General features: G+C 39.1%; 1 protein-coding gene across 4 annotated transcripts in view; it reads right to left on the reverse strand.

Moving 5' to 3' along the window:
- Positions 1-3,663: 3,663 nt before the first annotated feature.
- TXNDC8 (thioredoxin domain containing 8) overlaps positions 3,664-15,719 on the reverse strand; it is a 36,513-nt gene continuing 24,457 nt past the window's right edge. For 2 of the 4 annotated variants that reach the window (XM_027839096.1, XM_027839093.1), the window contains 2 exons: positions 8,280-8,338; positions 8,051-8,196 (listed from right to left, as the gene is read on the reverse strand). In XM_027839096.1, coding sequence (XP_027694897.1) covers positions 8,193-8,196; positions 8,280-8,338 — 63 coding nt within the window. In that variant the 3' untranslated portion in view covers positions 8,051-8,192. Of the gene's footprint in view, positions 4,234-8,050; positions 8,197-8,279; positions 8,339-15,719 lie in introns of those variants that run through there. The other 2 variants (XM_027839094.1, XM_027839095.1) reach the window with 2 other exon arrangements.

Consider the following 15,719-nt stretch of genomic DNA (forward strand, 5'->3'; position numbering starts at 1 on the left):
ATGCAATTCTGCACTATCTCTGCATCCTAAAGTCTCAGAGAGTTGCTTAGAGCCCTAAGAAGTTATGTGATTTGCCAGTTATGTCAGAGATAGGTCTTGAATGTAGGTCCTTCTGGCTTCAAGGGCTTTTCTCTATCCACTAGGCAACACTGCCTCTCTAAGTGTACCAGAGAGCTGCAAAAAGAGAGTGATTTCTGAGGTCTAAGAAGAAGGGACCTATAGATTTGGGGGATTATAGATGGCTTTGTAGAGGAGCTAACATTTGAGTTAGGCTTTAAATGATGTGCAAGAATTCACCAGATCATCATAGGAGAGGATGGACCTTCCAGGCATACAGAATTATATGACCAAAAAAAAAAAAAATGGAGGGGGAAAGGCTGTTTGTCTTTTGTGAGGCAATTGAGGTTAAGTGATTTGCTCAGGGTCACACAGCTAGTGAGTATCATGTGTCTGAGGCTGGATTTGAACTCAGGTCCTCCTGACTCCAGGGCCAGTGCTCTATCCACTGTGCCACCTAGCTGCCCCAAAAGGCTGTTTGTCTTGAAATGAAAGTGTATGGAGTAGTAATATAAGGTAAGGCTGAAAAGTTGTGATGGCTTTAAAGAAAAAAAAGTCACGATGGCACAACCTTATGGAGAGCCTTGAATGCCCGGAAAAGAAATGTGAACTTTACTTTGGAAGCAAAACTAAAACTCTGAAGATTTTTGGGCAATTGAGTAACTTGGCCAGATCTATGCTTAAGAAGATGATTCTGTCAATAATATGAAGGGTGGAAGGGAAGCAGAAGAGAGTGGAATAGGAAACCTATTAGGAATCTATTGCAGTAGTCCAGGAAAATGGTAATTAAGACCTAATTGATATTTGATGGTAGTGGAAATAAAGAAGTTTACAGATATGAGAGATGTGATGGGAGTAGACTTATGAACAGTGGTACAAAAAGAAGAGTTAAAAATAACTCCAAGATTGCAAACATGAGAGATTGGGTGAATAGTGGTGGAAAGAAATACTGCAGTCAGAAAGAATATTAAGTTTAGGGAAAAGCTAATGGACTTGGTTTTGGACAAGTTGAGTTTGAAGTACTACTGGGACACCATGATATACCATAAACAGTTGTAGGGTACCTGTCTCGAGCTCAGAAGAGAAAGTTAGACCTAGAGGAAAAAAGTATGTAAGTCATCTTCATGGAGATGTTAGATGAAATATTGTGAGAAATGAGCCTGATGAGGAAAAGAGTACAGAGAAATGAAAATATGACCAGCGATACATGTTGAGAAATACATGTTGAAAGGTTAGAAAGAAGTTAGCAGTGAAAGAGACAGAGGAGTGGTCAGAGATGCTAGAGAAAAACAAGGAGATAAGGAAGGAGAGGATACTGAGTAGGAGGTAGGTGCTAGTTAGTAGTGTCAAAAACCAAACAGGTATCAAATAGCATTTCTCAACTTGAAGCCTACATCTAAAAAAAGGTTGTTAGGTTTGGTCATTATGAGATCACTGGTGTCCTTTGAAAAAAAACCAATTTCATAAGTGTTGTGGGGGTAGAAGCAGGATTGCAGAGAACTAAGGAAACAGTGAGTAATAGGGAAGTACTAAGTACAGCCATCTTTTTTTCAAGAAGTTGAACAGTGAAGGATAAGAGAGAAATGAGATTAGATGGATCAAGGAAGGATTAAAAAAAAGATTGCAGAGACAAGAATATTTGTAGGAAAATGGAAAGGGAGAGTTGAAGTTACATGAAACAGGGGGTGAATGCTGAAGCAAGATCAAAAAGAGGCAGGTAGGAATAGGATCAAAGCTTCAGGCAGAAGGATTCACTGAAGTAAGGAGTAGCAATATATTTTTCTGCATTAAGGTAAAGGAAGAGAGAGATAGGTTTGGTGTTGTGAAGGTTCAAAAAAGGGAAGAGAAGATCACTGGATGACGGCCTTACTCTCTGTGAAGTAGGAAGCAAGGTTTTTGCCTAAGAGTAGGAGAATGAATGAATGAATGAATGAAAAAAGTATTTATTAAACACTTATTGTGTAAATAATTACCAAACTAAGTAAATGCTGATGATCCAAATAAAAACTAAGACAGTCCTTGCTCTCAAAGAGGATCACAAAGGAGAGGAGAGAGAAGGGAATGGGAATTTTGGAAAATGAGACAGGGCGTCCATTAGAGCGAAGTAGAAGGATCGGTGAATAGCAGCAAAGGCCAGATGAGATTATGAAACAAGATATTTGTAATGTAGAGTCAGCTTAGTTTCAGGATTTTCTCTGTCAATGATCTGTAGCCCCCAAAACAGGAACAGAGAAATCAAATGCTGGGGCTTATGCAGGGATGAAGATTTGCTACTCTGGAAGAGCAGAAGGCCAGAGGGGCAGGGGTCCATAGGGTAGCAGCTAATAAAACATAAAATGTTAGCCCTACTATGTGCCAGGCACCGTGTTAAGTGCTTTACAAATATTATCTTATTTAATCCTTAACAATCTTGGGAGGTAGGTGCTATTATTTTCCCCTTTTTATAGATGAGAAAACTGAGGCAAATTGGGGGGGCACGGCTGTTAGTGACTTGCCCCAGGTTCACACAACTGATAAGTGTCTGAGGCTGGATTTGAACTCAGGTCTTCCTGACTCAATCCCGTCACTCTATCATTGTACCACCTAGCCACCTCTAGGTAGTACTTTGATGCTTATAGGTAGACTTTAATAAGTAGAGCAGTAGCAGAATTATTCTACCCCAGAGTTTGAAATAGTACTAGAAATGCTGGTATTTTGGCACATCAGCTGAGAGGCTACCAGTTCCCCCTTAATGGTGAGCAGCCAGTTTTCTGATCTTTAGCTATGACAATGGAGTAGCTAGGATAGGTGACTAGTTAATAGTATAGTGTCACCTCTGAGAAATTTGATGCCAAGATATCCAACTCCTGCTTCCCCTCAATGGCAGTAATACTGTATTTCACTGCATAATCATCGCCACTACATAATCGTTGCACTCTGGTTTTGTCAGTACAAAGTTGTTCTATAACCTCTCATCATGTAATAGTCGCATGGTATAATTCTGCTTGTCACGGCTTACAAGGTAAACAGAGCAGCAATATATTCACCAGTGGTATATGGATATGCGTTTATTTCTTCCTGCATTGTGAGCCGCAAGCCTAGAATTCTCAGCACACACACGTCAGTATATTTCTGAAAGTCAACTTGTGGGGTTTGTTTAGAGCACTGAAGTACTAATGGTGTTGTCACTGAACCCAATGAAGAGTCATAGGCACTCAGGGAGCAGGCAGGCAGGGGAGCTGCCATGAGTGAGTCATGTGGTATTGTGAGACTTGCATCTTCCTGCACTAACTAAACTGTACAGTTCGTTTGCCAGCAATACAGTTTAGTAATAAATGATTTTTAAGTAATATCAGCACATATGTGTATGTGTGCTGCTTTTGATTTCCTTTTAGGGTAGGAGGATAGAGTTTCCAGGGAGAAGGTATAAAGAATCAAGAATTCTCAACTATAAAGTATAGAAAGCAAAAGGAAAAGGACCAAAGATAGACTCTTAGGGAATCTTTTCTGAATCCATCCTTGAGGATTTTAATATTCATGTTGTTAATCTTTTCAGCACATCTCTACATAATTCCTAAAACTCACTTCCAGCTCAATTCAGTTAACATGGTCACATATTAACTCACTTTCTCGTGGATCCTGGGTTGGATACCCAAAAGGCAATGACTTCTCCTAATGATTCTAAGGATTTCCCTGAGGAGTTGGGGATTTTCTAGGACATTTGTTCATGAGCCCCTCAAGACCAATTAACCAATTGACATCAATTAACTTTTTAAAAAGTGTATTTACTGAGAAGGTATAACAAGGATAGAGGTTAAAAAGCATGCCCCAATACTGGAAGATACTGGGGAAAGTAGGCTGAAACTTAGAGTGGTGGTTACAAAACATCTCCCTCAAATAGTGGAGGTATTTCCTGGCCCTGTAAATCCTTTCTCCCTTCTCTGAGTCCCTATCAAGTCCATTCTTGGATTGGCATAGCCAATGGATGCATCACTCCTTTGCTCTGCTCTTGAATATCACTTCTGGGTTGGGTCAAGCAGGTACATTCTTCAGGGACTGGAGTCCCAGTGGCTCCTCAAAAGGCATGGCTACTTCTGCTGCTGGTTCTAGGCCTTCAGTTGTTGGAGGGACTGTGGATGACTTTGATCGTTATTCTAGTAACCACCTGGTTGCTCTCATCTCAATGTACTCATTTACCTATGAATAGGAAAGAATAAATATAAAACAGATAAAAGAAACAGGCAGGGTGTATTCATAGACACTTAGCAATGGGTAAGGGGAGACTGAGAGACAGAGATAGAATAATCTGTCTCTTAATAACTCATTTATCTATGAACTGGAAAGAATAAACATAGAAGAGACATAAGAAACAGGCAGGATGCATTTATAGACACTAAGCAATGGGTAAAGGAGACTGAGATAGAACAGTCTGTCTCTCCTCTGCCCAGGGGCACCCAGCAAACCTCTTTACCAGGAAGCTGCCAGGGAAGAGAGTGAGAAGTGAAGAGAGTGAGAAGTCATCTCTAGAACCTTTTGTATGTACACTTAATTCTAGCACAGCAGCCAATTAGAGAGCTTCATCACCAGGCAGTATGCTGACAGGAAATTGCCAAAAGGTACTTATTCATGCTCTGAAGTGAGGGTAAGTGGCCCTCTAATGAGTATACCCAGAAATAGACTCACAAAGCCTTCACGTGGATTGGTACAAGGCAGGGAATAAAGCATATGCTCTGAGGACTTAAGGTCCTATTACATCTGTAATGCCCTTTCATATACTGTGCAGTATAGCTATTGGTTTTGGCAGGGACAGTATCTTATCTACACTTTTTATCTTATACAGCATTTTGGCACAGGGTTCTGAACACAGTTGCTTAATATGGTTTGTTTGGGGTTTTTTGGGGTCATTCTGAACTTGACACACATAAATATTTCTACATAAACAGAGTGAACAGAAAAAGAAGGGATTGTACATGAAGCCATGAATATTACATATAGCTTGCATTAAAAAAAATCTAATATTAGTTTCAAAGCTATCATGCTTGTCTTTGTCTTCTTCTGAATCCCTATTGCTTTTTGCTGTGCGTTTTAAAGTGTTACATTGACCTTTCTTCCTTTTTAAAAAAATTTTTGGCATCAATATTGATAGTCTCCCTTTCCCTTCCATATCTCTTTCCTCCCATTAAAAACAATAACAATAACAACAACAACACAAAGTACTGCTATAACAAATAAGTATAGTCAAGAAAAATAAATCAAATTAAACCTTGGCAATGTCTACAAATATATATCTTAATCTGACCTTGACTCCTCGATGTCTCTGTCAGGGGTTGAGTAACATGCTTCATCCTCAATCCTCTGGAGTCATACTTGGTCATTACTTTGATTGAAGTTCTTATGTCTTTCAAATTATAATTTTGTAATCATTATATAAGTTGTTCTCCTGGTTCTGTTCACTTCGCTCTGTATCAGTTCACATGTCTTCCCAGGTTTCTCTGAATCCATTTTTCATCATTTCTTACAGCACAATAGTATTCCATTACACTCACATACCATTATTCAGTCCTTTTCTATCTGGTGGGTACTTCTTAGTTTCCTATTCTTTACTTACAATAAGGTGCTGCTATAAGTTTTTTGTACATATGGATTCTTCTCTTCTTTCTCTGATCTCTTTGGGGTATATTCCTAATGGTGGTATTGTTGGGTCAAAGGTTTAGTTCCCTCCCTTTTTTTTTTAATAGCTCCTGATTGTTTTCTAAAATGTCTGGACCGATTGACAGTCCTACCAATAGTATGTTAGTGTGCCTGTACAGTAAGTTATTAATGAATATTTGCTATTGTTCATCAAGAACACTGATTTAGGAGGATGGGAACCTGGGTTCAAATCCTATCCTATCTCTTACTACCTGTATGATCTCTCTGCGCCTTGATTGCCTCATCTGTGAAATGAGGGGGTTGGATCCTCATCTGTGAAATGGATCAGAGAGTATCTAAGGTCCTTCCAGGCTTTAAATGATGATCTCATCATAAGGAAAGTTACTACATGTGACTTTGCGCATCCATCAAAGCAAAGCATCAAATGTAGTTAATTTATCCATTCACTATTTTAAATGACTTGTAATGGTACATCTTTAAATGAAAAAATAAAAACAACCTAATTAAACTCCTGGATCATGAGCTTTTATCACTTATCTCAGTCTGTAGTGCCTGGGAGATACCTGAACCATGAAGGCAGTATGCCATAACTTGAGGCATCTGGTGAGTAAAGCCTGTCATCCCAGGCACAAGGCCTAGGAGGTGAAGGATCTTTTAAGGTGTAACTTTTGCAAATCCAGTTTGACTTGATGATGACTAAAATCATAGGTGTTGAGAGGTTTATTTTTTCCAGGAGTTATTTTTAAAAGGCTGAAGGAAATTAGTTGAATACATACTGTATTGTCAGAATATTATTGCTGCATTGGAGAAAACTTTTACATCAGTAGAGACCTGATTATGGAAAAAGATCTTGACTTATGGTCCTGGACTACCTATCCCAAAGTACCAGAAAGACATTTGCTCCTTAGCCTCTGAAGGGATAATGATAGTAGTAAGAATGATCATAACAAGGTACTCATATAATGCTTAAAGGTTTACAAAGCACTACCTTCATAACAACCTCATGAGGTCTATAGCTCAAGTATTATGATGCCCATTTTATTAATAAGGAAACTGAAGCTATCAGAAATGAAGTGATTTGTTGATGGCCATATATAAAGATAGCACCCAAACTCAGATCTTCTGACTTCAAGTCGTGCATCTTTACATTTTTCTAGGACAATATTATCTCCCAGGTTTATAACCTTGGTGTTACTCTTGACTCCTCCCTCTCCTCTCCATGTACTCAGTCATTTTCCCAATCTTGTTGTTTCTATCTCCATAGCATTTCTCACATGCATCTCCTCCCCTCCACTCACATAGCTACCATCCTGGTTTAGGCCCTCATCACCTCTTGCTTGGACTATTGCAGTAGCCTCTTAATTTGTCTCTTTGCCTTGGGTCTTTGCTCACCTTAGTCCATCCTCCGTAAGGCTGTCAAAGTGATTTTCCTAAAATTCAGGTCTGACCATGTCTATTCCCTAGTCAATAAACTCCAATGCCTCAGAGATCAAATATAAACCCTTCTGTTTTATATCTAAAGCTCTTAATAGCCTGGACCTTTCCTATCTTTCCAGTCTTCTTATACTTTATTTTTCCACGTTTGCTCGCTGGGTCAGCCATACTGATCTGTTTGATGTTTCTCTCCTATGATAGTACATTATTCCATTTCTACATCTTTCCACTGGCTGTTTCCTAAGCAAGAAATACACTTCCTCCTTACCTCTGCTTATTGGGATCCTTGATTTCCATAGAGACTAAGTTCAGGCTCTGCCTTTTACATTAAGCCTTTCTTGATTTCTTTAGCTTTGAATCCACAGCCCTTCCAAAGCTATTTTGTATTAATATTGTATCTATTCTGTTATATAGCTTGGATGGGTATGTTTTATATCCTTCTCTGCTAGAATGTAAGTTCATTGAGGGCAGGGACTGTTTCACATTTGTCTTTGTATATTCAGGGCTTAGCAGAATTCATGGCATATAGTAAGATCTTAATAAATGCTTGTTGATGGATTGACGGAAAATAACATGGCCCCAGGCTCATAGAAACCCTGCTTAGAATAATGGGAATATAACAGGTTAATATTGTGGAAACAATGTTCAATAGGGGAAAGAACATTGGACTAGGAATTCGTAAATATGGATTGAAATCCCAGTTCTCCCACTTCCTAGTCGTGTGTCTTTAGATAAGTCCCTTAGCTGATTTAAACCTCAGTTTCCTTATCTATAAAAATGGGGTAATAATACTTGTATGCCCTGGATTATTGTGAGGATCAGATGAAATGATGTATGTGAAAGTATTTTGTAATAGTAAAGTATTATATAAATATGAACTATTATTATTTTTATTGTGGAGATCATTTTAACATTCCTTAATGGTAGCACTGAAGAGGAATGGTATGATCAAGTTAGAAAATGAAAGTGAGTCAGTATCTCTGAGCAGTTGTGGAATATTTTTAAATGAGCTGATAACATACAAGCAAAGTTCTAAGTCATGATGAAGGTGTAATTAATGGAGCATTCAGTTATCTGCAAGGAAATAAAATATAAGCAAAATTTTTAGTTATCTTTTAAAACTAAGAAACTATAATTTTACTTGTAGATCAGCTCACATTAGTTCCTGAATCTTTTCTTCCAGTTTTTTGGCGTCGGCACCACAGAATTCAAATATCTGTTCACAAATTTTAAAAAATGAAAAAAAAAAGGTTACCTCAGTTATTTGCATGACAGGTAAGGTCTTGTTCAGGCTCTATTAGTGTTAATCATTTTTGTTCTACATTGTATAATTAATGGATAGACCCCAATAATGTTCTTCCCTTCACCATCTCACAAATTGAATTTTAATATCTGAAATGAAATCTGATCTAGCATACAATGTTTAGTTGATAGCTTTTAAAAGAATACTTATCTCTTTTCATTCCCTTATATTTGAGTAATTTGCCTTAATGTTCCTCTAATCCAATAGGGAACTATGTATAAAGTGCTTGGAAATAATAAACTCCAATTTAACAGATTTTTTTTAAATGCCTACTTGTGCTAAATACTATGCTATTAGGAGGAGATATAAAAATGAAATAGGCCCTGCCCTCAAGGAGTTTACATTCTACTTGAAGTAGGAGAGGGTAGGACAAGGAGAACAACCCATACACAGATAAGCTAATATGAGGTAATGATAAGAAAGGCTTCCCTTTGGAGTGGGCATCTTATCAGAGTCTTAGAAAGATAAGGGAGATTCATAGGATTTGGATTTGAATCCCACTTCTGCTATTTGCTGCTTGTGTGAATCACTTTATCTATCTGGGACAGTTTCTGCATCTGTAAAATGAGGGGATTAGATCACCCTCTGAGGTCCCTTCCAGATCTAAATCTGTGGTCATAGGATTTTCAGAAGTCAAGGTGAAGAAGGAATTCTGGGTGTTGAAAGGAGAATCAGAAGAAGGCCAGTTTGGCTGGAATATACAGTGAATGAAGGATAATAAATCCAATGTCTCAACCCTATCAGAAACACTTTATCTGTTGGTATCATGGAGTTATTTAATCTTGAAAACCATAAACCATAATCTCAGATTTCTCCCATCCCAGCTCTGCCTATTATAAGCTAAGACTATTTGTCCAATAACAGATCAACTCCTATTATCAACATGATATGGAAGAGAGAGGGTTAGTCTTTCACAGTCAGACAGACCTAGGTTCAAATAGTAGGAAGTCACCTAACTTCTCAGTGTCCTGAGTAACCTTCTACGATAAGTTACATACAGGTGCCTATCTGCATTAGTGAAGTGAGGTACTAGGATGGAAATTTCTCACACCAGTAAAATCACAAATACATATACCAATACCTATATGTATACACATGTAAATACAGGTACATAAATATGTGCTCAAATTAGTTTATCATATTAAACTGACTGGGGAGTAAGGTCCTGGGTAGGCTAGGGAGGAGATAGGAGCTTTTAGGAGCTAGGCAGGCCACATTCAATTTGATGGAAGCCTGGACTGAGCATGATTTGGGCATCAAGAGGTAGGTGCAGGCAAAATACTGAAGCAAAGGCCCCAGCAATATCCAATATTGCAATATGCAATATGCAATAGCACAGGGTGATGAGGAACCTCAGCAGGAGATATTGGAAGAATAGTGGTGGTGGTGGTGGTGGTGGTGGTAGTAGTAGTAGTAGTAGTAGTAGTAGTAGTAGTAGTAGTAGTAAAAGATATTAATAACAACCATAACATTAATAACAACTAGCATTTATATAATGCTTTAAGGTTTGTAAAGAGCTTTACAAAAATGATCTCATTTTATCTTCACCACAACGCTGGGAAGTAGAAGCTTTTATTCCTACTTTATAGACGGTGAAACAAACCAACAGAGGTTAAATGATTTGCCCAGGGTCCCACAAACAGAAAGTGTCTGTAGCAGAATTTAAACTCAGGCCTTCTTGTCTCCAAGTCCACCACTCTATCTGTCCATCCTGCTACCTAGCTGCCTCATCAGAGGTGGAGGGGTCTCTAGGAGGTTCCTACTATAGGCTTTACTGACTTCATCATTTTATGCAAGGCCATAAGAAGTCTTCTCCATTTAAAAATGGCTTTTGTTTAAATAAAAATAACTCAATGCTCTATCTTGGGGAGACAGGTATCATTCAATAGCCTACATTGAGTCTTCTTTGGCACCAAGAATCTCTTGCCTCCCTCCTTTTTTGTTCCTCCCCACAACTTTGTTAAAGTAGTTGGTAGGAACAGTAAGATGACACATCCTCCCTCATTTTTTGGAAGTTATCAGAAGAGTTTCATGGAAAACAAAGAAACAAGATGTTCCTGCCTGAACTTCTGTATCATTTCTACTCTAGCCCTGACTCTTATGAGCATTATGGAGAATCTATCTACCCCTCTTAAGCCCAGTTCCTAGGTCTATAATGGTTAGTTGTCTTTCCCATGGTGTTTGGTTTGTGGTGAAGAGAGATTCTAGTTTCCTTGCTCCTGCCTTCAGGGCCTTCTGGGCCAGAAGTCAGATCAAGTCAAGAAGTATTTACTAAGGGCCTACTATGCCAGGAATTGTGTTAAGGGCTGGGGATGCAAAGAAAGATAAAAAACAGTCTCTGTTCTCAAGGAACTCACAGTCATTAGACTGAGATAGCATGCAAACAATTAGGTACAAGCAAGATATAGACAGGATAAATTGGAGATAATCTTAGAATGAAGACACTAAGATTAAAGATGACAGGGGAAAGGCTTCTTGCTGAAGGTGGAGCTTTAGCTGAGACTTGAAGGAAGCCAGGGAGGCCAGGAGATGGTATTAAAAAAAGTGAAAGTTCTGGGCATGGGAGAGTGTAGTCAGAAGATAGAACATGGGGGGCAGCTAGGTGGCACAGTGGATAGAGCAGTGGCCCTGGATTCAGGAGGACCTGAGTTCAAATCCAGCCTCAGACACATAACACTTACTAGCTGTGTGACCCTGGGCAAGTCACTTAAACCCCATTGCCTAGCCAAAAAAAAGAAAAAAGAAAATGGAGCATCTTGTGTGAGGAGCACCAAGCAGGTCAGATGGTGTTGCTAGGTTGCAGAGTCTGAGAAGTAGAATAAGATGGAAGAAGACTAGAATGGTAGAAAATTGATTGAAAATTAAATTAAATGAAGTTTAAATTTAAAGCCATTTAAAACCAAACAAAGAATTTTATATTTGATTTTGGAAGTGATAGATAGTTGCTGTAGTTTATGGCAGGGGGAGAGGAGGAAAGGTGACATGGTCAGATCTGTGCTGTAGCATGATCAATTTGACAGCTAAGAGGATAGACTGAAGTGGGGAAAGATTTAAGGCAGGGAGACTAACCAGCAGGTTATTGCAGGAGTGCAGGGCCTGAACCAGGGTGTGGTAGTGTCAGAGGAGGGAAGGGAGAAGGGATGTTATGAAAGCAGAAACAGCATAACTTGGCAGCTTGAGTGTGTGTGAGGGGGTGAGAGAGAGGAGTTGAAGATGACCCCCGACTTGTGAACCTGGATGACTTGGGAGGATGGTGGTACCTAATCAACAGTAGAGAAGTTCAAAAGAGGAGAGTATTCAAGGTAAAAGATAGTGAGTTCAGTTTTAATATGTTTAATTTAAGATATATATGGGACATCCAACTTAAGATGTCCAGTGGACAGTTGGAAATTTCACACTGGAGGTTGGGAGAGAGGTTAGAGCTGGACAAATATATCTAAGAAAAATAAACAGAGATAATCGAAGCTATGTGGACTGATGAAATCGCTAAGTTAAATAATATCGAGGTAGAAGAGAAGAGGGCCCAGGACAGAGGCTTGAGGAACATGCATATTTAGTGGGCGTGACCTATATGAAGATCCAACAAAAGAAACTGTGAATAAGTGGTCAGGGAGGTAGGAGAACCAGGAAGGAGCGGTGTCAGGGGGAGGAGGGTGATTGACAGTGTCAAAAGCTGCAGAGAGATCAAGAAGGGTGAGGATTGAGAAAACATCATTAGCTTTGGCAATATGAGATCATCGGTGACTTTGGAAGGAACGGTGTTAGTTGATTGATGAGGTAGGAAGACAGAAGGTGAAAGGTCTCCATCTGGGCCAAATGATGGGGTAGGGAAGAATTCAGGTTAACCACTCAACTACCTTAGGAAAACAATGTAATACAGTGAAAAAATAAGAGTGCTTTATCTGGAACCAAAAGATCTGAGTTCAAATCTCAACTCTATCATTTATGACCCATGTAATACCTTGATCTTGGGCGAGTCATCTGATCTGTCTGAGCCTTAGTTTCTGCATCTGTTCAATGCAGGGGTTGGACTGCATGTCCTCTAAGGCTCTTACCAACTCTAAATCTATGATGCTATGCATCTTGGGACTTTTAGGAAGCTAGGTGGTACACTGGATAAAGTGCTGGCTTGGAATCTGGAAGACCTGAGTTCAAATGTCACCTCAGACACTTGCTAGCTGTTTGACCTAGGCAAATCACTTAACCGCTGTCAGTTTCCTCATTTGTAAAATGGGGATCACAATAGCAACTACCTCACAGGGTTGTTGTGAGAATAAAATGAGATATTTATATAACATATTGCAAATCTTGAAGTGCCATGTACATACTTATTATTATATAAGCATGTGTCTGATGAGAATACTGGATAATTCAGCACTCTATCCACTTTAAACAAAGAGCAGCTATATGGGCAGCATGGGCAGCCATTCTGGTTGCCTCACTTTACACCCTCGATTTCACCCTTTGAGTGTCTTGTAAGTCAACCCCATAATTATAGTTCTGTCTTGATTATATTTCACTTCTTATTTTGACAATGAGCTGCATTCTTTTTGTCCCAAACAGGAAATATTCTTGAGAAATTGGAGAATAGGCTTATTCAAGTGTGGCTATGGTAGCCTGAGAAGATTAGGTTAAACTGGGTGCCTCTGACTTAAACACAGCCTCAAAAATAAATAAAAAACTATCACTTTTCGTGGCCTTATTTTGCCAAGCAATATGGAGGAGGTGCTGGGACCGTCATGATTTCTCATTTTTCCTACTCTGCTCACCAGAGGGGCTAGCCTGGGGCATGAAGGGAACTTCCCAGTTTTTCTTCCTACCTAGGTAAAAGATAGTAACTCATTGATAGGAGTATGATGCACACAGGAGGAAGACGGGCATAGATCTGGGTCTTTCTCCCTTCCTCTAACTCTGAGATAACATGGAGATTGCATGGAGTCTCATGAACCTAGATTTAGAGCTGGAAGGGTCCTTAGAGGCCATGAATCCAACCCTCATTTTTACAGATGAGAAATCTGTCTGAGGCCCAGAGAAACCAAGCCATATGCCCATTACTACATAGCTCACAAAGTGTCTGAAGCAGGATTTGAACACAAGTCTCCTTGATTCTACTGTGCCACAAAGTCAGGGAGTATAAGAGGCTGCAAGTGGAAGGGGAGCCGTCCATCTAGAGGGTTTAGGGAATGTTTCCTGATATCCTTATGTTGCAAACCCTAGAAAAATTAATGATTTCACGTGGTTATCAATAGTAGACAATACCGCAAAGCTAGCTTTGGAGCCAGGAAGACCTAGGTTCATGTCTAACCTGTGGTACATACTGCATGTGTGACCTTGGGCAAGTCACTTAACCTCTCAAGCTCCAGGCAAAGCTCTAACAACGTAAGTGAGTAGTTGATTATTCACATTGGTGGGAAAAGTTTCCTACCACTAGAATACCTACTGGCCTTCCTTGTACTTGTTCTTTGCTTATGGGTATGAATGTGGGTAGCTGGTCTCACAACACTCTGGTTCTATTTATTGTCTTTTTAGCACAGAGCTTTGACCACCATTCATGGTAGATGCTCAGGAGATATTTGCTGATTTGGATTTTATTAAATTTGAATTTTAACTCACTTTCTTTCGATAACCCTGTAACCTCTGCAAAACTTGAAAAATCTCATAGCTCAATTAGCAGAGGAAGTAGATTCTAATATATTATGTTATCTTTAAAGAATACCAGCATTTTTTCAACAATGATTTGCATGTGAGAGTGGCATGAAGGGCATCATCAAGAATAAAAGAAAAGGGAAGTGGACAGGTCACATACTGAAAGTGAGATAAACAGATGGAAAGTTTGAGTATTGCCCTGAAATCCCTGAAATATTAAAAACAACCACAGGAATTCTTTTAGTGCTCTAGGTTTCTCTACAGAGCACTAGTTTAGAAAGGGATAAAAAAGTGCATAGGGTTAGAAGATATGGTTGGGTTATTATCTGCATGGGGTGGTGGTGGTATGTGTGCTCAGGCCAATGAAAGTACAAATCCACTGATGTTTTAAGTATTTGGAGTGATTGAATGGAGGGGATTTGAAAAAGAAATGGTCCCTGCCCCCAAGGAGCTTATAAACTAGAAGGGAATGAATGGGTCAGTTAAAAGGCATATATTAAGCACTTGCTATTGGGGACCCCTTCTCACTCTGTTACAACGCACTGTGCTTGTAGATACAAATACAAAATGCAAGCTAGTCCCTTCACCAGAAAAGCTGACGTTTCAATAGAGGAAGACAACACATAGAGGAAAGTGGTGGCCAGGGAGGGGTGTTTTAGCCTGGTAAGTCACAGGATAGTGAATGGAATCACAGGGTAATTATTGACATGTCCTTTGCAGGAATGGTAGTGGGGATAAGATAAGCATAACTACTGTAATAAGTTCATTGGCAAGGGAGTGCAAAAAAAACAAGCTATAGAGGTCCAGAGGAAATAGAGATCTCATCCAGTTGGGAGAAATCAAGGAATGCTTCAGGAACAACTGACATTAGAATTGGGTTTAGAAGTCTTTGTAGGATTTCTATAAAGGAAAGGTACTCTAGAAAGAAAGAACAACATGAGCAAAGGTGGAAAGGCATAGGGCATATTTGGAAAAGATTGAATAGCTTAGTTTGGTTGAAAAATGGGCTTGAACATAAGTTAAAACATTTATGAAAATGTTGGAAGATGAAGTGGGAGGATCTACCTAGGCCATATTAGAGCACTATCAATGGAAGGTATAAACGTTTATACTGAGTTGGGTAGGAAATGGAAAGACATTGAAGATTATAATTTTAATTTTATTTTTAAAAAGTTGTCTTTTTAACTTGACAAACATCAATAAACCTGAAAATTTTCCCATGCAAAATAGACAAATAAGCCCAAAACAGAAAAGAAAGACTGCATATGAAACTATGATTATCCAACTTGGTTTTTTAAAAAGTATTTTTCAAACTTAATACGGTAGTTTTAACACTGCTGTCAGGAACATTTGAAAATCAGGTATTCCTATATTAGAAACATCCTATACTATTGTATCAACTAAGATTAGAATCTGAAGTTGTGTCTAAAAACGGATATTGTGAGTCCCATATCAGCTGCAACAATCGGTCTGGCTCTTATGGGCAGTGCTCTTAGGCAGACAAATTGCTGTGTGAAGGTGGGCCTGGCTAGCACAAGTACTTGGTCTTTAAACAGTAAGTCAGCTAAACTGTTATATCCCACTAGGACACCAAAGGGTTCCTTCAGAATCCAATATCCCAAAGTACTTGGTTTCCAAAACACTTCAT

Source organism: Vombatus ursinus, unplaced genomic scaffold (assembly GCF_900497805.2).
Source record: "Vombatus ursinus unplaced genomic scaffold, bare-nosed wombat genome assembly UNPS02014832.1, whole genome shotgun sequence".
In the NCBI taxonomy this organism is placed as follows: domain Eukaryota; kingdom Metazoa; phylum Chordata; class Mammalia; order Diprotodontia; family Vombatidae; genus Vombatus; species Vombatus ursinus.